Here is a 21615-nt window from a genome sequence, read left to right as displayed (position 1 = left end):
TTATCGTTATTATTGTTATTTATTTCATATGTTCAATAACTTTCGCAAAATGAAACCCATTGCTTGACCTTCGTTCGATCACTTCACCATGCCAATTGATGAAGAAGAAGAATTCTATCTATGTTTATTTGATGAAACAGGAGCCCGGAGGACATCTTTACCTGACAGTATTAGAGCTTTGAAATAAATCTAATGCTGCCCGGTAAGATGTTAACAGCACTCCTTCGTAGAGTCCTCTAGATGTCTCCATCTCCAGAACCATAGAGCATGCACCATTCAAGAAGAAGTCAAAATAATTCCACACATTGCTCAACTTCACATCAGCAGCAAAGGTCTAATATTATTCGATAATTTATAACATCACAGGTACTTCTCGAGCGAATTGGTCAAATATAAAGCATCGTTAAACTCGACAATGATTATAAAGACATAATATTCTACACAATATCCTTAATACATGGTGAACAGTTGAAAAAAAAAACAATTAAAACAAACAATTTTTAGATCGATAAACAGAGGTTGTGGATTACTTCAAAAGATATTGGTTATGAGGTTATGTCATGAAGTGCTGAAGCTTTGAAATGTTTATACTAGGGAATAAGAAAGACGGATCTATGGTTTTATGGATTGAGTAACGAGTGAATTTTCATCTGTTGGTACTACTGTTTCAGCGGTCATGATTTATGACGTGACATTTGAAAATTGAATCTGAAAAGAAAAGAACACCAGTAGATATATGAAAGTAGATAGTGGAATCTGAGAATGTAAGTTTTTAAGGTTTTCCTAGCACGATTTTCTGAAACCTTCCGTACCCAAAAATTATAAATGGTTCTACTCACTATTGTCGTCGATCACATAGAAACAGAAAATGACAGGCTTATTGTGAGGATGGACCTTTCTAAACAAAAGCATATCTGTATCTGCCAGAGAACGGACTGAAGCTTAAAATTATTTACATTTATCATCGAGAGGCGATAAGATAAGGCAACCTCCTTGTTTGACCTATTTATATTGGTACAATAAATAATATACTGACTAGTGACTACTGGTTCTATGACTAGCCTAGCACGGCTCACTCACACGCTTCCTGGCTGCACCATAATGAGCCTTTATCGGAAACGTATCGTCTTTTTCCGCGTATTCTTGACGATTTCGTCGTAATAGATAAATCGATTCCGACAAATATTGAATTATTCATATTATTGAGTAAACAGTCGAAAATTTTAAAAAGCCCAAACACTCTGTATCCAGTATTATTGCGGAAATGTTCGCGGGGTTTGACAGGTAGATAGGTACATACATAATATTTCTGAAATCAATGAAAAACAATCGAACCGAATTTGATCATAGTGGATTTAAAGGAAAAAATTGGAAATGGCAGATATTTATTGTATAACCCTTGTATTACTAAGTACCAACATCATCGAAAATTGCCCATGAAATCACAGAATCGAATCGCATTTCGAGTCGTTCACGGAGGCAGATCCTAACGTGACAGTCGACTTGCCTCCCGACCTTGACATACGTAACGGCCTCATGTGTTTTGATTTCTGCCCAGTAGCATGTCGAATGTTTCCTAATTGAAACTATGTAGTATCGGAATTCCGTTCATTCACCGTTCTTTTCGAAACGTTTCCATTAATAAAGCCAATATTTGCTAATAATAGCAAGATAGGTACTTAGTTCGTCGAACTTGTCGAATACGCATTTCGATTGACAGTAAATACCGATTACATGGGATTGACGTTTGAAAAGCACTCTTTTTCTATGATTCCCATTTTTGTTCATTCGAATTACTTTTCTAGCAGTGGTAGTGGCCGTCGAAAAACAATGAGAGCCTGTAAAATTTATCAGAGGTAGTTTTATCTCGAAAATGAGATAGAAATAAGATGTGATCCACTCGCGAAGCTGTCCCTTGAAAACAATCTCGTTTCGACGACGACCTTGACAATTTCACGAGCCAAATATTCCTCGGATTAAGGAATTAAACCGTAAGTAACTGCCCATTATCTTATTGAAAGAGACGATTCAAGCTTTTCGCACGTTATGAAAGGAAAGTGTCCCGAGTTTCCTATCGTCATTGCCGAAATTTATTGTTCCCTTTCACTCATTATTCGATTCGACTTCATAATGAATGGAAACTTAATTAATCTTCACCGAATTATCATATGAAAGCCATAAACGGAGTTCTGACGGTCCCCGATTCTATGGTTCGCGTAGAGGGGTGTGGACAGAATTAGGCGCGTTCGAAAGTTCGACGATGTTGCCAGATTCGGTGAAAATTCAACAATATGCGAAATTGTTGATTTCTGGTCTATATTTCCATTTCCCCGTCGTCGTTTACTCATTTTATTACTTTTACAGTTGAAATAAACCTAACAATATGAAATGAGAGCAATTCCTTAAATTCAGTTCTTAATTTTTTTTATGATGAAAGTTTCGAAGTAGGTAAACCGGATCCTGATTACTTAGATCTGGCAACAATAACGGAAGGGCCGGTGGCAGGTTCACTAAACAGGTGTTGCTTTACCATTCTGTGATAGTCATTCTAATAGAATTTACTTCATTCCTTCAGCAGTAATGAGGAATAATTCTTACGCTTCACAAAGTTAACAAGTTAAGATAACATTTCATATTATAATATATTTTAAGTAGGTAGCTAAGTAAATGACTTCCGAAGAACAATTTGAAACAATTCTCGTGAAGAATACGCATCTATCTGTGAGTTGAGCAGTTTACGTTTCTAATTTGATTTGACATATTACGCCAATGTTTTATTGTCCATAAATAATGCACTGAAATATCTGAATACAGTAAAGGAATGAAATTTTCAGTTACCTCAACAAGAACATTGGCTTCAGATCACTCAGGATTCTCGAAATTCAAATTTACGAATAATAAAAAAAATATAACGGAAAATAATCTGTAAATGCTCTACTTCTGCAAAATAGCGAGAGATTTTCTATATCCAACGATGTTAAAAGGTGACGATATGTGTTTTAAACAGGAATACGTTACACAATGAAAAGGTGTTCTTAGACAAAACTGTGATCTCTTTCCGCGACATACCTATAATTTTTTCTGGAACTATTTATAAACAATCTATCTGGCACGGATCCTAAACACATTTTTAGAGGACGCCGAGACAAATCTTCTCAAACAAATAAAATATCACGAAAAGTGACTCACTTCTACAAGAACAAGTTGGTTCACAGATTGACGTCTCCATTCGATTCGATGACAGAATTCTGTCGGTCCGTTGATGCCCGATACTGCCAAGAATTCACTTTATTCCACAGGTACTTGAATGTTAGTTTGTTTAATAAACACAATAAAAGTTCCTAGAATATTTCTACAGGGAAACAACATAATAATCAGCCAGAATAATCAAAAATACATCCCAATAAATTTGTGATTATCGCCCACCTAACTCTATGCGCGACACAATCCACAGATTAATTGTCAGCTTTACGCATTCCACAGACGTCTTCGAATAAAAAGGATACCGTGAAATCTCGGAACATTCCCCTTGATCTAGCGTGAAAAGCCGGCGGCGGCGGATAGAAAATATGTCGGTATCGTGGAACAAATTAGGCGTCGCAATTAAATAATTGACGCGGTGCCAAGTTACGGACGCTAGGTGGTTTGTTCGGGATAAACATGAGGACCAAACGGTTGTTTTATTGCGAGGAATTGTCGGTCGCGGAAAATTCGATTATTCATGTTCAGCGAGGACGTTTTTTCCCGTTACAGTGAAAATCTATACATCGATGGATACTTAAAATTATGAGAGATTGTCGAAAGTTGGCAATTCATGAACACACAATCACTTTTCACTTCATTTCTATGAAGATGGTTTGCAAAATGTCAAAGGAATGAGGAGAATGTTCTGTGACTTTCGAAATACTTCCTATTTACTTTTAGGCCGTGGATTATCTTGAACTTTTTAGTTTGGAAGCTTGACTAATGAAAAACAATCTATTTATCAAGTTTTTCTGAAAATGAATATAAATTTTGTTTGCAGTAAGTATGTAATGTATCCATTCAAATAATTTCTGAAATATGTTTTGTGAATTTCTAATCGTATTTCGCCCCAAAGTAAAAGCATAGAATTCGAACGACTTTGAGGTCATGAGAGTTTAATCTCTATACGGGGGTGAACCGAAAATGGAACGGAAAAAATGCCGAAATTTCGTAAAAGTTTCGTTTGGTAATCTGGATGAATTAATCGTTTGGTATACACCATTGACCGAGTTGTAACCTCAGTCGATTCCTTCAGTCGATAAAAATGATGTGAGCATTCGAACATGATGTGGCCTTGTAGTTTATATGGAATTCAGATGCAAAGTCTGAAATGGAATACATAATGACTAGCACTCTAACCAATAGTCGATGCGGTTTCTCGTCGACGTCCTCCGTCTAGTGAATTTATATTTATATTGCACACATGTTGAATTTCACTCCGTCGAAACCGAATATCTTCTTTCTTACTTAATGAAAAAATCCCCCGCCTGGAGACTGGATTCCGAAAAATTCAAGCCCGACTGAAAAAGGGTCATTTTTCTAGGGCCTAGAATGGCCACCATCTGCTTTCTCGAAGCGTGGAGGTAGATTAGGAGTCGACGATTGATTTATTTCAGGCAGGATGGCATGGGACACATTTTCTGAATGTTTAAATCATTTCACGAACTCACTTTATATTTCCGAAGGAAATAATGAATATTTTATGGTTCGTGAACCACCGTTCTTCGACGATAATCGCTGGTTGATCTTTGAGATGTTTACTATAAAATTTTGAATTTCAAAAGAAGAATGTAAGAAGCATAGATACCTGCTTCAGGAAACACTTGTTTAACTTTATAGGTACTAGATACCACGCCAATAGGCAAATTGAGGTTACTAATTTTTCCTGTGTCTTCTAGATGGTGAAGATATGAGAACACCCACTTGAAAATAGTCAGAAAATCTAACAGGTAAAGATTTTTTTAGGATAAGATAACATATTTTGTTTCCATCGATAGGTAAATGGAAGAAATATCAGAACACTCGATTCTGCACCAACCTCTAAAACGAATGGTTTTCTTCACATAATCATCCAGTACCCTGAGTCTACATTCTATAATTTTCTCATTGATAAAACTACGCGGCAAAAAGTTTTATTTTGAAGCTCCGCGTTAGTGTTATATTCGATTCGTACGAGGATTTATTTTCTATTTATTCAATGCTGTTTTCGGCGTTTGGTGGAAACTCGAATAATCATTCTCGAGCTAGTTTTCCTCAATGTTTTCCATTGTTATTCGAGCCTTGAGACTGGCACTCACGCCAGCCAGCAGGGTTCAATCAACAACGTTATTTAATGATAGGGAAAAGTTCCGAGCAATAAAACCAAACAATTTTCCTTAAATAGAAAATAGCATTCTATTCGAGGAAAATCAATGAAACGCACTTGTGGGAAATTTCAAAAGCGCACCGCTGACTCTGTCACTGAAAACATGAAATCGCATGGAAAACCTTGATCGTCGAGATTCCTATTATCCGCGCCTTAAACCCATTAAAAATCGAAGGAGAAATGGAAGGATTTTTTTAAGAAAAGTAACACCGGGTCTGAACGATCTCAAAATTGATCAAAAAAATTAACGACGGAATGAAGTAGAAAAACAGCTGCTGTAACTTACTTGTAAGAATTAAATCTTGAAAGGTAGAATCTCACAATAACGAAAAGGTGCCACACGAAAAAAAAATGTGTGAAAATTCGTCCTGTTGACAAAATAAAACAAACAACAATGTAAAATAAAATGCCTGAAGCTGCACGAAAAATCGCTACTAAACTGACAGAAATTGGGCTTAGTCGCAAGGACGGTGGGCAGTTAGGCGTCGGCGCAATGGCGTGCGCTCCGGGTGGGGAGGCAGGGGCCAATGTCCATGCGATAAGGACTTGTTCAATCACTTTCTTGCATTCAAATTTAACTACCTTCTTAACGAGCCTTCCGAGGACAATTGGTGATGATACATGCTGCATACATGGGGAACGATTCTTGAAGATCTAACGAAGATTCTTCACAGAAAACTATTAATTTTTCGCTCTGAAAAAAATTGAGAAAAAAGAGAAAAAATTAAATAAACTAAATAAGTATCCTCGTTTCCAATTTTTTAATATATTTATGACGAGAAACAAGGAATTGAAGAGTTTTGATCATTGATGATATTTTTAGGTACCATAGTTTTCTTCCGATTTTAGTAATTCTTTAAAATCTGACAATATTGCATCTATCACAGACTTAATTATAAATATGTCATCGAAGATTATCTGTGTTTGGATTGGATCTATGCTATTGAGTCTATGCCTCCATATTCGAGTCTATGTCTGACATATTCTGTGCTTGCTGTACTGACCATAGACAAATTATATTTATAATTTTCTGCCTTTTTGCGGGGCACAGAAATTTAATTGATGATATATCTATGGATAGAATACACTGTGATCTGAGGCCATTTTACGTTAGATCCGGAATTAATCCAATAGCGATTAAATCGAATTTATCGATTAAGTGAACGATGAAACAATGAACTTATCGAAAACAATTAGACAGTCTCACAGATCGAATGCACGAAGATCTTTTGCGGGCTCTTACTATCTTTCCGGACGTCTAAATATAGATGGACAGACTAGCCGGCAGTGTTGCAAGATTTTCTTGGATTTCTTTGAATTAACTCAGCAATATTTCAGATTTAGGTACATACTTATCTAACCTCACTTTTTACCCGCGCTTTTCTACCCGCGCTTTCTACACACGCTTTTAATTAAAAGCGCAGGTATACCAGCGCTTTTCACGAATAAAAGATGTATTTCATCGATGATTTGAAATTGAAAGATCAAAACAAAAAGAACATTTTGAAATTCCACCCGCGCTTTATATCCGCCCTTTTCTACCCGCGCTTTCTACGAATAATAAAAGATGTAATGGAGAAAGCTTTTCATCGATGATTCTCAATTGGAAGAATAAAACAAGAAGAACATTTTGAAATTTGCAATTGCACTTGAACTTTTAAGAAATTTAGCATAATGAATCTTTCATTTACGTGAACAAGATACCTGATACATATTATAGTAGGTACTTTATTAGATGTTGCAAGGTTGATTATCTTTCAGTGAATAAAGAGATCGAGAGGTTGGTATCTTTCGATTTATAGATATGGCAACATATCGCTCCAACACGACGCGCCTTGTCCCAAGAAATGCGGATGATCTCATAAATGTGTGGTGTAAAATAAAGTGGCCAGATCTAGCGATGAAAAATCTTAAGGTGCAATAGATAGAGGTATACCCTTCTGAGCTGCAGTCGTATGAAAATTATGGCTACAGGCTGTGCCATCAATCCGTATTTCTGTTACATCTCTTTCCTTTTCATCACATTTGTTATTGTCATCATCTATATTTCTTGAATTTTTTCATCAAACTCGATTCCTTATATGTGACTAAATTTTGCACCTTATATCTGCCTTGGTTCGTTTCTGCAACCTTAAAATCGGAAATTATGGGAGCCTCTTCGAAACTTTCCGTATCTTGACCTCTGGCATCTATGGTGACCTTCCTCTTCAGCTTGACGGCCTTCAGAGTTGAATGTTTGGCCGATTCGTGGCGCCTGTTGCTATATTCCCTGTTCATCTTATCCCTGGCCTCCTTCAACCTCTCCAGGATATCTTCCAGGGTGCGTCGTCTCTCCCTGTAAAGGTTCTCGAACCTCTCCATCACCTTGGACATCTTTGGTTGTTCGGACATTGTTACTGGAATTTCGAGAACGACGAATTTCGTGACTTACTCGATTTGACGTTTGCGCGATCGTTTCATGTCCGATTTTATGCGTCTCCTGGCGGTCCTGATGGTTTTCTCGAATTTGACGAAACTACGACGTAAATCCGCCATTAAAAAAAGGGTTTCGGAGTTGCGTTGTTCCCGCGTACACTTAATTTTCGAATCCGTGATGTTCCTCAAATGTTTATTTCTGTTTTCGTACAGTTTATCCAAGTGATCTAAGACCTCGCAGACTCTGTACCTTGCTCCTATCAATCTTTTCGGATCCATTGTGAACGTTCGCCAGAATTATTGATCGACTGTCGAGTAAAATCTGAAATCATCGATGAGTACCTGATGTCAATTTTGAATAGGCCATAGAAAACGAGAATATGGGGTGACCAATGGACGAGTTCAGAAAACGTAGCCAACCTTGTGAATATGTACTCGAAAATTCTCTCACGATGTAAACTTATATTTTACAATCTCCGGAATTGTGAAATAAGACAGAGGTCCACTAAGTGAATGAAGAGTAGAGAACTAATCGAGTTTGTATTAGAAATAGGTTACACTTCTACGTTCTATGATTTAAGTGTAAACGTTGTGGGTCATAGAATTTAGGATTCGATAGATCGTATTCGCAGTAAAATCCGATGGACACCCCTAGATGATTTTCCGTCTATCGACGGAACACAAATATTTCAACCACAGAAACGAACAAGCTCATTGAGTCAGTTCCGTACTGGCTGACCTCTATGACAATCGTTTATGAATTCCACACGATTTTTAACAATCCACTGGGAGCGAAAAGGGGGCAAGGCTTCGGAAAGAGCAGGCCTATCGTTCGCCATTCCGTTTCTGGGAGCGCGGTAATTAATCTCGTTCTCATTTGCATGTTTGACCTTTGCGGGGTTGAATATTTTCATGACCCTTACCGTAACTTATCGCCCATGCTCATCGCGCATTTAAACGACGACGGACGTTCGTTCGTTTCGGGTTTGTTCATTTTATAATCAATTCTACTTTTTAATCCATAGAAATAAATTAGTACGATGTTGCTAGGCGGGTAGGTTCGGGAAACGGCGGGGTTTCAGAACAAAGAATTGATTGTGAGCTTATTTATGCATTCATGGGAAATATCAGATGGAAAGTTAATGAGACCTCACTAAAACTTTGAAATATTGAACAAGTTGAAAAAAATCGTCATCAAATATGTGTCCTTATGCTGTTCTTGGCTTTTTTAGATTGTAGATGTTCGAATATCTGAAATATATCGACTTTCTAAAGTAAAATTCGATGTACAGATTGAATTTCAATGAAAAAATATCAGTCGATTCGTTCAAACGAAGGCTTTTTAACCTAATCTAAGGGATGAACACAGAATGGTGTGGTAGAAACTAAGCATGACGTTCGAGCACAGAATTGTAGCCCTTAAAGTTTAATAGATTACTTGACGACGGAAATTATTTGAAAGTTATATAGGTAAATAGCGAAAATAGTGAGAGTATGGGTGGTTGTGGGTGCATGGCATAATTCAACGTCGATAGAAAGGGTCCCTAGCGTCTCATAAAACCGTGTTGGCGCTCAATTAACTAATTGGGGCGAAGTAAAGGGCCCCCCGGGCGGTGGTCTGAGCCATAGCGTCGTCGTCAATTATGCGTGAGTGTGTATTTTACATGCCGACGTGTATTCAGGGAGCGTCGCGACCAAGGGCGTGCCTGGATCGAAGGGAGGGTGTGGTTTTCCGTCCCTTTCACACGCGGGATCAATCCCGAGGGAATTGCGGGATTACCTGTTGGTTGGTAAATATTTGCCACTTACGCCCGATAGGTTTGCATGAACGGTTCGGGTTTCTATCTTTGTGTACTTCCGATGGGATGTGGCATCCCTTCTATGCCTACTACTGGATACGATCGGTATTTCGAAGGATGAAAACTTACGTTCAATCTGATTTTGATATGTTTCTTTCAGAGGGAAACTGCACAAACAATTTCAATTTGTCCGTGCTCCCAAAAAATTGTCCAATAAAAGAAGATAAGACGTTATCTGTGGGAATAAACAGAATTAACATAGAATTGTAGATAAGGAAATTTCAGAAAAAGACTTGACGTTTCGTTATCAAGGGCACATATCGTAAGAGGCGATAACCCTGTCTTATCGGGGCTAAAAGTCAAACTGACAAATATTGAACGTGTATCGATTATGTTCTTTCCTAAGATAGCCACAAACGGGATCTTTATACTTGGCAGTTGGATAATACTGTGAGAATTTCAACAGTTATTTGTGAAAAATTAATTTTTGATTGGATAACTCTTCCTAGATATAATTTCTTCTATAACTAGATAACAATTTTTTTTTTTTTGAATCAATTGAACGAATATATTTTAACGTTGATTATTTGCTTTTGATTTCACTGAAAAAATCAATCGCAAGCTATCAATTTGAATAATGATTGTCAGTCAGCACGCACCTTGTAACACTCCCGTTTCTAACACGAAAATCAGAACGCAACATACAAAATATATGTTATTTTACCTCTTTTCAATAGAAATTCTGCCATTAGTTCGATATCCATCCACCTTTCTAGATTATTACTATAGATTCTGTTGAATTCTCAAAATGAACGAATGCGTTGTTCAGAAATTATCTCCATTCTGTAAAAATTATAATTATTTTTTTAAAATTATATAAGGTGCCTCAAACTCATCCATTTTATGTGTAATTGTGACGTGTACGATTGGAGAAGGTACCAACAGAACCTGGTGACGATTACATCTTCGAAAAATCCAGTTTCTCAGATTAACTTTCTCTACAACATTTCTAGAGCAGAAGACGTTTTTTACCGGTTATCAGGAAGAAGTTGACAATCTCGGGTCGATCGATGAATAATTAATCAGTCGCTCGCTACTCTAAACACAAAAATACCTGTTTTCTGGCTTTTATACCTACCTAGGGTATTGGAAAATTTTTGGTCTCACTAAACAAGTACTAGCTTGCTATTTTTCACATATCACATTAACCTACTTTGCGAGCCGCTTATTCATTATCTATTGTCGGCTCTTTTTTATAAGAAAACCATATGCATATTATGTATTTAGTTTCAGTTGGAAGGAAGTTTTTGAAACAAATACATTTAGCGGACCCTCCCGCTTCTTTAGAACCACCCGCGTAATATTCTGTGAGATCTAAAATGTTTAAATGCAAGAAAATATAATTTTCAGCTTGATATATTCCATAAATGCCTATATTTTGTCCCACCTTTAGAATATAGAATATTCTATGTTCCAAATTGCACCCTTTGATAGCGCCATCTGTTATTTTGTCCTCCAGTTCGAGTCTTTGATATAAAACAGATAACTACAATATTCGTGAGTGCAGGTTTCTAATCGGGGATCGATACAAAACTGGAAAAACGTCTGACAGATGGCGCATTTGTCTCAAAGTTTTCACAGGGAACTAATTGATTATCACTATGTTTCAAAACTATATCCACAGATGGAGAGTCGACGTGAAAATATGCTCAAATTTTTCGTTTTATTATATCCGTGTGTTTAAATCTAAGAATTGTCTCGTATATTCATCATTTCAAATTTTACGGAGCCATACTCTTATCAATAATTCATAAGAATTTCTCCGAAATTCGAAAATCTTCGAACAATAAATAATTATTTGAGTCAGTGACATCAACAACTGGACAAAATTAGTAGGTACTCTAACTGATAATCGACTATATTTTAGTGTTTGACGTCAATCATTTGGATGTTCAAAACCAGTTGAAATTCGATCAGTGGGTAGATGGATAAGATCGAATTTTGAGAATTTATATCTACAGAACTGCCTGTCGTTATATCATTATAATATGATTGAAATAAAAATAGTGTTTTTTTAATTTTTTCCTGACAAGCCTATTTAGAATTCATTCTATATTTCAAGAGAACGAATTACGAATTATGACGAACACTTCAACGGTTTCATTATGGAATTGTATAGATATTGTTTTCCCAACCGTTTCACAAGAATAATGTGAGTTATCCACGAGTGGACACATTATTCATAAATCATATCAACGTGATTTTAGCGAATTTTCTATCGATATCTTTTGTTTCAAGTTAATGACTTCCATTATTTGTCTCGTTCGGGAGATAAACCTCCAATTTTTCGAGTACGCCGATAAATTTTACATTCATGTGAATCAGCGACAAAAATACACACTTCGAGAAGTTTACGAGCATGAAAAAATACAATAGTACAAACAGTCTATACGTGGAACAACAAACTCGATACAAACGCATGTTATGGGAATACACGGACAGATATAGATATACATACTTAAAACGAACGAGAAAAAATGGGATTCGCACTTGAAAAATGATTCTGTTTTTCCATTTCACTCTCTACTGATCTACATCTCGCACTGTATATTCTCGTCGTTTTATGTTGAAGTGTGAAAGGTAGTATTTCTATGGTTTTTTTTAATGAAAATAGACTACTCCATTTTCCCAGATCATTATTGGAAATATGATTGTTTATTTCTCAATTCTCAACCTCCAAAATAAGCCGATAAGAGTCAGGAGACTACTTTGAGTTGTATTCGTATAATTGTATCGAATTTCATGGGATAAAGGTATCGGTTTTCGATTTTTTTGGCGCTTTTTCACGAAAAACTTTCGAAATAACGAACCTGTCGCAGAATTTTTTTAAATTTTATCATTCCTTATCACCCACAATTTCAAATTGTTTCCAGTGGCCTCGAATTATCAACGAGCAATATGGTTACACTCGCATTCAGGCAAGTGTCGTATCGACGATAACAATAGAGCAATATCTGGACCATGTATACAGCGTGCTCCCAGTAGTCTTGATCTCCTCTATCTACCGCAATTACCTAAAAAAAATACGCGTCACGTGGTGCTCAATTGTTCGAAAGTGATCCCGCCTCGTGCAATAAACAGTTGTAATGTAATGTAATAAAGGTAGGTAGACACCGATCTACCGTACTATCAGTACCACTCTCTGTCGGAGCGCTAGGTCGCCTCCCTTCTTCCTTTCGCTCTTTCTAAATTTCAACATTTGTTCTTGTATACCTACCTGGATTAGCGTCGGAGGAAGTCGAACATCTCGGTGGTGGTACCTGAGGTGGTTGGGGGTGCTTGTGATACGACGGGATACAGGGGGTGACTGCGGAGCCAATCAGTTCTGTTTTCGTCGTAGGATGAGTCGGAGATAAGAGTTTGCGTTCGTGTTGTGACAGTTTCGATTGCGGATGTATTTTTCTTGATAACGATGGATAAGGCCGCCAACGAGATCACGTGGAACGGTAAGTGACACATTAGTACTTATTATCCCAACGAGAAAGTGCCTCTTTGATTTCAACATCCAACAAGCGAGTTCAAATCCTAATTTCTCGGTTTTTTTTGAATAAGATTTTCGTATCGTCATAGCTCATTCATTGAAGTAAAATTATGTTATGAGAGTGAGTTTCCTAAGCGTTGAATGTTCGAAATTGCTGTTTTTTCTTCGACATCCTAAAACAAGAGATTGTTAACTGGTGCGATGAACGGTTTTCTCCAAGAAATTCCATTCTAATCAACTCTGTAGATTCCTGAACGCCAAAAGATTTACGAACGATAATTATTATTCATACTTTGTGGAATGGATTTCGTAGAATCGATTTGTTTACTAGTCACTGGTAGAGAATCGAAGATAGTAAACGTTACTACCTGAAGTACGAGGGTTTTACAACAAGTCGAACCGCATGGCAGACCGTCATCAGTGTTGACTATTCATCAATGAAAAATTTAAGGCTTCCACTGCTTCTAGTTTTTGTCATCTATGCCTGATTAGGTATATCTACTTCAGTGAAAGCTCAAAATTCATATCTTCGATATTTACTATTTTGTAAAATGCTGGAACTGGTTATTTTCATGTAGGTACTTATAATTGAAGAGTTCGCCATAAAATCTTTTATGAGAGGTGGACGGTAGTTTTGTTTTTTCTTTAAATGTATTATCACTACACAGATTATTAACTTATTCTGTGATCAGTGTTTATCACCTCTAGGAAGTCGTAATATTTTGATACATTATTAAAATAAGACGAAACCATAAATGTTATGCATAAAACACACACACAAAATCTCAAATACAATCAAAAGGATCTTATCGGGTATTTTTACAAGGTTGATAAGCGTTTCTGAACTCTTCTATTGAGTAAGTACATATATCAATCTATTTGTCAAGTCAAGGTGTACCTATATAATGGAGGTTTAAGAAAAATTTGAAATTTCGATCAGGTAAAATCCTCGCAATCCACGGTGAAGTAATATTTTCAATATTAACTTAATAACCGCAATTTTGAATGGAAATTACGAAACCTTTTTGTTTCCGCAATTATCGTTTCACCTTTTCAGAATGCGGATTGAGGCATGCGATCCAGTTCCAGTCGGTACCACCTTCTAACGTGCAATTTATGCACACACAAATAGATGTTGGTACCTAGATAGGTACCTGTTATTCAACTCGCTCTAGAACTCTGCGAAACAATTCGATCTTGATCAGTTCGAGGTCGTCTCTACTCTAAATTATCTCATTTCAATTAATTGTTATCACTTTCACTACGTGAGGAAGTTTTTGCGTGAATGAAAGTTTGTTTTTAAGAAATGCAAACTATAAATAATTCATTCGTTATAATCTGAAGGAATCCCTATGTTTGAAAACATATCCAAAATATATAATTTTTATGATGTAATAATGAAGCTTTGGAATCCGACAAAGGTAAAAATATTACAAAAAAAACATGTAAAGGAATAGTTACGAAAAATTTCAAAATCTTTGGAAATAATGATTCTTTTGATGAATTCTCAGCGTTTATTTGATAAAGAGATAGCAGTTTATTCACAGACATGACAAATTGGGTAATTTTGATTTCAAAATACATCGACCTCCTTCCAATGCTTCAATTGAAATTCAACGATGTCAAATCGTAGCATATTGCTACAGTTTTATTTCCATGCTAATCAAGACTCGATGAATTTGCATGTGAATTCCTTATAGGCCATCCAACCTTGCTTCTATCGATACATAAAAAAGATTCTAGATTGGGAAACGTGCTCATTTGAAATTGTATATTCTTCTGAAAAACTCACGCAATCACGTTTCAAACTTTCACGTGAACTGCTGGACAAATTATGCGACAAATTTAACACACTACAGTGATATAGAAATGGCTATCTTGCCTTATGGTAAAATGTAAAATCTTACCTGAAGATGCTATTTCATAAGCGAAACATATGTAATTTTGCATTCTTGCATGACCTCATTACAACTGCTGTACTTTTTTATGGAGAAGGTATTGCAAATTGATATCTATCTGATTTTTTTTCAGATGGTGATGTTACAACGAGATCCCCAGATGTCATCGGAGAAGGTGGTCAGCTCACTTTGGCTTTATTCCTCATAGTTGCAGTGGTGGCGATCACACTTTTATTCGCCCTAGGAATATTCATCGACTGCAGACACCAGTGAGTTGTGGTTCAAAAAACATTTTGTGCTATTCCGAGGATTTTTTGTAGGTACAGTCTTTCTTTAATGGTTTTTAAATTTTTTTCCCTAGGAAAATCGATGACGAAGAGGCCCAACGCAAAAAAGATCTACGCAAAATGAGATTAAAGATCCCTAAGATGAACAAAAAAGCACCCAAGAGAGATGACAAAGACTGCATTGTAGAAAATATGGAAGAGAATGAAGAAGCATCTACCTCGAACTCAATAGTATGATATCTTTACAGAAACGTTTAAAATGTTATTTTATATATTAATCCCTATTATGTAAATAAATGAGAAATATTATTTATGTATGTATATATACTCTAACTTTTCTGTTGAATGAAAATAAAAAATAATCAGCTCAAGTCTCAAATTCATAGAATAACTTAATTCTTGTATCCTGAACATTATTGTTGTACAAGTCTGTGTATCGACGCCATAGATGCTGAGCAAGGTCAATATAAAACGCGCAGTTTCCTGGAAATTCTTAACAGATTTTTCATAAATTAAGATAGTCGTGACATATCGGTTACCTTGAATCGATTATATTTACATCAATTTACAAATGTTACATTATTGATCAATCTACGTGAAACATTTCCGATGAAAATGAGGATGCCCAAAGAGGGGACACAGAGTTTTTTAAATTCACCTCGTTATATGCTCAGTGATCTCAACTGAGAGATTTCTATGCGCCTTCATCTGAACACAAAAATCATTCAGATCATAGAAAATAATTTACATTGTCAGATGAAAGCCAGAACAAGTTTTCGCTAATCATTTCCAGAGTTGACATCATATCAAAATAATAATGTTGGTGCTCATGGGAATTTTCATTTCGTTCAGCGAGTACGTCCCAATTCTTGGAAAAGTGGAGGCTCCTTTTCCAGATATAGAAGTAATGAACGCGGTGATAAATGGACCTATCGCCAATATCGAAAAGTTAGACAAAGAAATGCTGCTGTTCAATTTACAGTTCCTTCAGAACATCGATACGAGCAGAGAAAGAAAAAGAGCCGTTTTCATGACGATCAAAGGTGTTTCGCTAATGGAACGAAGAAAAACAATCTGAATTAGTGAGCAAGTGACTTTAATTTCAGGAAAACGTAGATTTGACGAGATGGACATGAGCGAAATCGAAAAAATAGGAGTTTTTTTGAAGGGAATAACTTCTTATCATTTGAAGACAGAGTTGGATTGCAACAAAGTACATATTGTTTCTTTCCTTGGCAGAATGAAATTGAGGAAAAAATTATTAGGTATTCATGACACAGAAACGTGTCACGTAGGTTGTTCCATAGAAAAACGCAACTGACCAATACTGTAGATCACAGAGATTCTCTGTAATCTGTGCTATAGATTTTCAAGATAATCTATGACTAATACGTATATGACTCATTATTCCGTTTGGAATCGGACATAAAAGAAAATATGAATGATGAAAATTTTTGTACCTAAACTTCTGTAGGTGTGCTGGCTCAGTGCCTCAAGAAAGAGTTTGGAAAACAAGTTTATCAGAGTTATCGATTCATCAACAAGTTTCTGGGCATCATATGTGGCTATGGCGTTGAGGAATTGGAACAAATTGATGAGGATAACTTCATTTTGATTGAAGAAGAGGTGTTTTTGAACTTGGACGAATGCAATCCTCATCAACTGAAGGTAGGAAGAATATATTTTCGGGAAAATCTTAAGAGGCATCTTTTTCCAGGCACTCTACGAGATAGCGGTTAAACCGACTGTATACGGCATACCGCAAGGTTGGAATAAAAGCGTGGTAAGAACCATAGGCACCCTCTTGTCCATAACACCACTGAAAGATCTGCTTGGCATGGACTACAGGGCCTTTACCGAAATAAATCCCAAGGTTCTGAGGGTGCTGAGCTTCGAAAAACTCGAGGTTCTGAAGATACATCTGCGCTATTTCGGCTTGCATTCCAAGAACGAAATATGGAGGATTGTCGGTATACCCAGCGGCTCGGTAGCATCGAAGGGAAAGGTGGAATTATTGATATTTAAATTTATGTGCTTATATTATTATCTTCATTTTGGAATATGAATATAGTTGACTTCTTTCAAAGTGTCAAAATATTTCTATGCAATTTTACTCCATTCTATGTATCATTCTTTCTAGGGGTGTATAAAATTTTTATAGCTATCGATTTTTACTTCTGTGGTTTCGGGGTGGAGGAATACCGAGCCATAATGAAGAGGAAATACTGAGCCGGCTTCGTGTTTTATAAATAATATCAAGTAGTCAGAACATTTGTTGAAATGTGTTCCTCAATTTGACAATGATCGCAATCGAGAAATAATTAAGTAGGTAGGGATCAATAATTGAATCATCGATTCGAGGTTCACTGTTCGGAAAAACCAGAGATGATATCAACGATTGTATTCTGACAATAAATATTGATCGTAGGAAAATCCGTCGGATTAAACCAGAAATAAATCATTATTGTATACCTTTTATCTACGTGTATAACTCATCTGTTGTTCTTCTTCTTCTCCGCATCTTTGGACAGTTTGGTCTTCGTACTATACACAAAAACACAAATCATCGAAAAATAGTTTCTCCGATGCAATTCTCAACGTTATCGCTTCGATAACGATCTACACTCCAGTGCACAATCTTGACATTCTTCGTTTCCTGATATATTTTCACTATTTTTTTTTCGCACAAAAAAAATTTCCCTTGATTCATCCCATTGTTCCATTCGCGGAAGGTTTCGAATAGGTGATTTAATCCGCGGCTTAAAGTAATAGATTAAAATTTTTTCCCTCGAATTTTACAAAAACGTCGCACGATTACATCAACCACCAGATAAGATATACCTGTACGTCGTAACGCTTGATAAGCGCGATTAATATTGGCAGATATTTGTTGTCCAAATTCAAAGATCACCCGCTGGTTGCGTGCGATGTACTAGCGATATCCTCTTTGTCATGGGTGGCAAATCCAGCAAGAAGAGAGTCGAAGACGATGAGATACCTGTGGTCGACGCCACTGCGTCCGGCAGCGAGATCGTCGAAAGTGAGGATAAGTACGACGCCCAGGAAATTAAAAATATGCTGAACGAGCTGAGGACCAGACCAGAAAGGTTCATATTGGATAATCTGTTAATGTGTCTGGTTCTGTTCAGAAATTTCGAAAAGTGAGTATAAGACCTTTTTATTATTATCTCCTATTTGTTTTTATATGTATCTACATATATTTTGACAGAAGATTCCCCTAGGCTAGGTCAAAAGAAACACTTTTTCCCCTAAATTGAAATACAAATCAAGTATTCGATATTTATCGCCATATTTCCAGAGATCTCTATGACTTCTCCAACACCGTCGTGCCTAAAGAGGAGACCGACCTAAATCTCGAACTGGAGAAGGAGGTGAAGTCTTGCATACTGCCAGACACGCTCTTGGACAAGGTTCAGGAGAACGTCAGGTTTCTCAGCGAAGACGGCAAAAAATACGAACGCCTGGCCCATCAGACGGTCTACGTCGTCAACGAGAACATAGAGGTGAAGGACAGAACTGACAAGACCTTTTACACAAACATCGACGTGCCTGGCTGCGTCGTCGAAATCGAGGAAGAAGAGGACGACTTGATCTTCACGGACGGGAGGAATCAGTCTTACGTGCGGAAGAAGAAAGAACCTAGATATGGTAAGCCAAACTTCCATTATTTCAAAAACCTTTTAACCTCACAGAGTGACCCCGATCGATCTGTCATAGAATTTCCTTTTCGAAGGTTTCCTGAAACTGCGAGTCATAGAAAATTCGTCCAAGATGGACCGCGAGAACTTCGCGGAAAGGAGTCTCAGCGTCGATTCCAAAACGGCCGAAAGTTCGGAGTCTTCCGAAGAACAGAGCGACGAATACTCCACCATAACGGCGTTCAAGACTCCCGTCAGCCTGCACATAGTCCGGACGTCGGAGACGGAAAGGAGGGACACCTTGCCCGATACCTGTTTCTCGAAGAGGAAGAGATGGTTGACCCTCGCCAACGAGGAGGAGGAGGAGGATTACGATCAGGAAGACGACGAGGAAGACTTGGAGGACAGCGACGACTACGACGACGAGGAGGAGGAGGAGAACCAGAGGAGGAATTCGGAGTTGTACGAGGACGTGACGTACCTGAGCTCGAAGGGTTTCATGGAGTATTTCCAGAACAACATATTTCCGAACGTGACCGGTAAGATACTGGGGTTCAGCGATAAAGCCTTAGAAACCGCCAAAGCGGTACCGGGTTCGATACTCTGCGACAAGGAAGTACCGGATGAAAAAATACCATTTCGCGTCGTACCGGCCGTGGCCATAGATTGGCCGATGCAGGCCACAGAGTATCTGTACAGGAAGGACAGACGGACGATCATAGACCAGAAATACGGAGTGGTATACAGATGGCCCACTAGGGAAATGGTACAGGAGCTCGTGACTCTCAAATGCGTAGCTATTCCAAAAGGTGAATTTAAATTGAAGTATATCCCATCCCCGGAAACAGTTTTACATCTTTTTTTTTCAGGATTCGTCATGAAGAAGGGCGAAAACGAAAATAGCGACATCGAATGGGAGATTCACTTTCCCAAAGCCACCAGATACCTGGAGGTGAGGATGACCCACCCTCAAGTACGTTGCTACGTCTTCCTATTGGCCCTCTACAAAACGTACATAGAAAAAGTGACCACGTTCCACGGTCTGCTCATAGAACACATACGCACCCACATGTTCTGGGAATGCGAGACCGACTCCAGGAACTGGCCGGAACACAGGATGGGCCGCAAGTTGCTCAAGGTGATAGAAGATCTGAACGACGGACTGTCCAGGAGCAAGATCCGCCACTATTTCATAAGAAAGAAGAATTGTTTCGAGGACATACCGAGCAAATATCTGCAGTTCGCGCAGAAGGCCTTCCACGACGTGCTCCAGTTTCCGGTCACGCATTTCATCAAGGCCTTGAAGAACCTCAAGTACGCCCATTCAGATTTTTACCCGACGCCCGATCTGAATAGGCTGCAACAGATCCTGGCCGACGAGCACAAGATGAGGACGCCCCAGAGGCAGAGATCCAGGAAGGAGACGAAGAAGAACAGGAAGTCTGTGCTTCCTGTAGGAACGGTAAGAGGCACGGGTAAGGTAAAGATCAAAGATAAGAAGCTGAAGGAAAAACGAGAGAAAAAGAACAGGAGGGCTGTACTGGATCAGCAGAAACAGAAAAAGGAGGAAGAAGAAAAAGCGAAGACTACCAAAGTAGAGGAGAACTTAAAAGTGAGTGCTAAAAATTCATTATTTTATTTGGAGTACAAATGAGTTTCGCCCTTTCCACTCAACAAATAGGAATTTAACGAGGAAAAAATAATACATTACATTTTATCCAAATAATAGATGACGATGACATTATGTCAAAGTTCATAGATAATCTGACAATTTCAACAAAACCAAGAAAACAGATCCTTCATATTAATGTTCTGTGATTACACTCAGAGGTCGTCTGTGGTTTCTCTGTGACCTAAGAGGAAGAGTAATCTCTGACAAAACCAGAGAGTAAATAATTCTCGAAGATCTCTTTTCACTTAGCTGAAACTTATTCGTACTTGTAATATTACGCCTAATAGACGACGAGGTAGGATGATGATGTTACTTTCAGGTATCATATTCAAACATGAGCGTCATGACCCAAGTTAGCGTCCTCCACTTCTTCATCAATCACTTCGTAGAAGTGGCGAAGATAAGCAGAAAGATAGGGCCGAAGAGCCAAACGATCCTTTACCTGAAACAGGCGTGGTACAACACGAAAGTTCTCGAAGCCATAACGTATTCCTGCGAAGACACGCAAAATATTTTGAAGGTAATTGAAAAAGAAAGGGAGTTCCTGGAAAGGGACAGCAGCCAAGACATCCAGATGATAGCGCCACCTACCCCTATGAGGAATCCAGAACAAAATTCTTTCGACTTCATGGAAGGCAACGTGCATCTGAGACTCAAACCGTCCTTCAAGAGGAACGTTTCGAATGAAGGTGGCGTCATGAGGAACAGACGGGTGCTTAAAAGACACAAAAGTGTGGGTTTCGACGATTCTGTGAAGGAAGATTGAACGATAACTTTAACAAAAGTTCTGATTAAAGTTAAAGATTTTGGTCATCCCTTCAAAGAGGTTGCCATCATTGAACTCTATGGGCTTTTGCGACGTTGTCGCATCGACCGTCATTTCCTACGAGGCGGAGTGAAATAATTAGAATAAATTATTATTTTTAATAAAAAAATTTTCCCATATCGTTGATAA

General features: G+C 37.7%; 4 protein-coding genes across 8 annotated transcripts; 3 read left to right on the top strand and 1 right to left on the bottom strand.

Annotated features, from left to right (window-relative positions):
* Positions 1–539: 539 nt before the first annotated feature.
* On the bottom strand, positions 540–6161 carry LOC123312896. Of its 2 annotated transcripts, none has more exons than XM_044897465.1 (2): positions 5676–6161; positions 540–708 (listed from the first exon to the last, which is right to left on the bottom strand). In XM_044897465.1, exons 1-2 carry the CDS (start codon positions 6017–6019, stop codon positions 675–677), a joined length of 378 nt encoding a protein of 125 aa, XP_044753400.1. In that variant the 5' UTR covers positions 6020–6161; the 3' UTR covers positions 540–674. The 2 variants fall into 2 exon arrangements, 1 of the variants encoding a protein (XP_044753400.1); XR_006537703.1 differs by lacking the exon at positions 5676–6161 and adding an exon at positions 840–1165.
* A 6410-nt stretch (positions 6162–12571) lies between these two features.
* On the top strand, positions 12572–15700 carry LOC123312897. Of its 4 annotated transcripts, XM_044897467.1 has the most exons (4): positions 12572–12765; positions 12890–13109; positions 15176–15311; positions 15404–15700. In XM_044897467.1, exons 2-4 carry the CDS (start codon positions 13076–13078, stop codon positions 15564–15566), a joined length of 333 nt encoding a protein of 110 aa, XP_044753402.1. In that variant the 5' UTR covers positions 12572–12765; positions 12890–13075; the 3' UTR covers positions 15567–15700. The 4 variants fall into 4 exon arrangements, with proteins under 4 accessions (XP_044753402.1, XP_044753401.1, XP_044753404.1 ...); XM_044897466.1 differs by lacking the exon at positions 12572–12765 and having other exon boundaries at positions 12772–13109; XM_044897469.1 differs by lacking the exons at positions 12572–12765; positions 12890–13109 and adding an exon at positions 14842–15032.
* A 126-nt stretch (positions 15701–15826) lies between these two features.
* LOC123312893 lies at positions 15827–17414 on the top strand. Its single transcript, XM_044897461.1, has 4 exons — positions 15827–16372; positions 16436–16594; positions 16804–16997; positions 17047–17414. The coding sequence occupies exons 1-4, from the start codon at positions 16147–16149 to the stop codon at positions 17392–17394; spliced, it is 927 nt and encodes a 308-aa protein (XP_044753396.1). The 5' UTR covers positions 15827–16146; the 3' UTR covers positions 17395–17414.
* A 626-nt stretch (positions 17415–18040) lies between these two features.
* On the top strand, positions 18041–21605 carry LOC123312890. Its single transcript, XM_044897456.1, has 5 exons — positions 18041–18490; positions 18649–18998; positions 19084–19797; positions 19858–20600; positions 20980–21605. Exons 1-5 carry the CDS (start codon positions 18282–18284, stop codon positions 21424–21426), a joined length of 2463 nt encoding a protein of 820 aa, XP_044753391.1. The 5' UTR covers positions 18041–18281; the 3' UTR covers positions 21427–21605.
* The last annotated feature ends 10 nt before the right edge of the window (positions 21606–21615 follow it).

This window comes from Coccinella septempunctata, chromosome 5 (genome assembly GCF_907165205.1).
Source record: "Coccinella septempunctata chromosome 5, icCocSept1.1, whole genome shotgun sequence".
Lineage (NCBI taxonomy): Eukaryota > Metazoa > Arthropoda > Insecta > Coleoptera > Coccinellidae > Coccinella > Coccinella septempunctata.
Note: the sequence above shows the minus strand (reverse complement) of the source record. Positions and strands in the feature narration are given on the sequence as shown.

What these genes read in the sequence shown, in the direction of transcription:
- LOC123312896 (XM_044897465.1), bottom strand. Translation starts at nt 6,019, where the DNA reads ATGCAGCATGTATCATCACCAATTGTCCTCGGAAGGCTCGTTAAGAAG. An exon ending in TCAAGATTTAATTCTTACAA is followed by an intron (nt 709 to 5,675) that starts GTAAGTTACAGC and finishes TTTTCTTTTCAG; the next exon opens with ATTCAATTTTCAAATGTCAC.
- LOC123312897 (XM_044897467.1), top strand. Translation starts at nt 13,076, where the DNA reads ATGGATAAGGCCGCCAACGAGATCACGTGGAACG. An exon ending in CAACGAGATCACGTGGAACG is followed by an intron (nt 13,110 to 15,175) that starts GTAAGTGACACA and finishes ATTTTTTTTCAG; the next exon opens with ATGGTGATGTTACAACGAGA. An exon ending in TTCATCGACTGCAGACACCA is followed by an intron (nt 15,312 to 15,403) that starts GTGAGTTGTGGT and finishes TTTTTTCCCTAG; the next exon opens with GAAAATCGATGACGAAGAGG.
- LOC123312893 (XM_044897461.1), top strand. Translation starts at nt 16,147, where the DNA reads ATGTTGGTGCTCATGGGAATTTTCATTTCGTTCAGCGAGTACGTCCCA. An exon ending in CGTTTTCATGACGATCAAAG is followed by an intron (nt 16,373 to 16,435) that starts GTGTTTCGCTAA and finishes CTTTAATTTCAG; the next exon opens with GAAAACGTAGATTTGACGAG. An exon ending in GCAATCCTCATCAACTGAAG is followed by an intron (nt 16,998 to 17,046) that starts GTAGGAAGAATA and finishes ATCTTTTTCCAG; the next exon opens with GCACTCTACGAGATAGCGGT.
- LOC123312890 (XM_044897456.1), top strand. Translation starts at nt 18,282, where the DNA reads ATGGGTGGCAAATCCAGCAAGAAGAGAGTCGAAGACGATGAGATACCT. An exon ending in CTGTTCAGAAATTTCGAAAA is followed by an intron (nt 18,491 to 18,648) that starts GTGAGTATAAGA and finishes CCATATTTCCAG; the next exon opens with AGATCTCTATGACTTCTCCA. An exon ending in AAGTAGAGGAGAACTTAAAA is followed by an intron (nt 20,601 to 20,979) that starts GTGAGTGCTAAA and finishes TGTTACTTTCAG; the next exon opens with GTATCATATTCAAACATGAG.